The 1,450-nt window shown below is 64.3% G+C and overlaps 1 protein-coding gene across 1 annotated transcript in view; it reads right to left on the bottom strand.

The window, feature by feature from the left end:
• Positions 1-1,401: 1,401 nt before the first annotated feature.
• The window catches only part of LOC121347883 (beta-1,3-galactosyltransferase 4-like), a gene marked incomplete at its 5' end in the record, with an annotated part of 2,390 nt that continues 2,341 nt past the window's right edge, over positions 1,402-1,450 (bottom strand). Inside the window, one exon of the mRNA XM_041426869.1 lies at positions 1,402-1,413. Coding sequence (XP_041282803.1) covers positions 1,402-1,413 — 12 coding nt within the window. The remainder of the gene's footprint in view (positions 1,414-1,450) is intronic.

Here is a 1,450-nt window from a genome sequence, read left to right as displayed (position 1 = left end):
AGCTCCGTGTCCTTGTGTGACACCCAGCCCTGTCACTGTCCCCACGGTGTCACATCCGTGTCCTTGTGTCACACCCAGGTCACTTCCAGGTGACATCGGTGTCCCCGAGCCAGCTCCGTGTGACACCCAGGTGACATCGGTGTCACTGTGCCAGCTCCGTGTGACACCCAGGTGACATCCGTGTCACTGTCCCAGCTCTGTGTCCCTGTGTCACACGCAGGTGACAGCCGTGTCACTGTCCCAGCTGTGTCACACCCGTGTCACACCCAAGTGACGTCGCTGTCCCCGTGTCACACCCAGGTGACAGCCGTGTCACTGTGTCACACCCGGGTGACATCGGTGTCACTGTCCCAGCTCCGTTTCCCTGTGTCACTTCCAGGTGACAGCCGTGTCCCTGTGTCACACCCGGGTGACATCGGTGTCACTGTGTCACACCCGGGTGACGTCACTGTCCCCGTGTCACAGCCAGGTGACATCGGTGTCACCGTGTCACACCCGGGTGACGTCACTGTCCCCGTGTCCCCCCTCCCGGAGCCACCAAAGCCCCGTGGCCCCCTGTGGGGGGAGGGGCCCTGTCCGTGACGTCATCACCCTGTGACGTCACTCCCGACCCATGATGTAACCGCACTCGTTGTCCCCACTGGGGGGATCCCCCAACCCGTGACGTCACTCCCTGTGACGTCACCGCCCTGTGACGTCACACCCCCCCCGGTCCCCTGCCCCCATTTTGGGGGGTCCTTGACCCAACTGGGGTGGGGGGTTTGCCCCATCGGGGGGGGGGTCCCCGCTCGTGACGTCACTCCCCGTGACGTCATCACCCGCGACGTCACCCCCCCATCCACCGTGTCCCCGCAAGGAAGGAGGGGCTTCCCCCGCTCGTGACGTCACCCCCCATGACGTCACCCCCAACCCCCTTCCCGTGGGTAGGGAAGAAAAGGGAGGGGCTTCCCCCAGGCATGACGTCATCCCCAACCGCTGCGACCGCCACTCGTGACGTCATCCCCCATGACGTCATCCCCCAACCCCTCTCTCTCCACGGTCAAAGGAGGGAAAGAGGCTCTTTTTCCCCCCCCCATGACGTCACTCCCTATGACGTCACCCCCACCACTAGAGTGACGGGGGGGGGGGAAAGAGGTGGTGGGGATGGTCTTCCCCAGTCATGACGTCACCCTCACAACCCCCGCAGTTGGAGGAGGGCGCCCCCCTCCATGACGTCACTCCCTATGACGTCATCCCCACCACTCGCGTCCGCACGGCTGATGGGGCGGGGGGGTCTTCCCCAGTCATTACATCACTCCCCATGACGTCACTCGGTTACATCATCCCCCAACCCCTCTGTCTCCACGGTCAGAGGAGGGAAAGAGGCTCTTTTCCCCCCCCATGACGTCACTCCCTATGACGTCACCCCCACCACTAGAGTGACGGGGAGGGGGGGAAAGAAGCGGGGGGG

This window comes from Onychostruthus taczanowskii, unplaced genomic scaffold (genome assembly GCF_017590055.1).
Source record: "Onychostruthus taczanowskii isolate IOZ18803 unplaced genomic scaffold, ASM1759005v1 scaffold954, whole genome shotgun sequence".
Lineage (NCBI taxonomy): Eukaryota > Metazoa > Chordata > Aves > Passeriformes > Passeridae > Onychostruthus > Onychostruthus taczanowskii.
The sequence above is the reverse complement of the archived record's forward strand: the minus strand, read 5'-3'. Positions and strand labels throughout refer to the sequence as shown.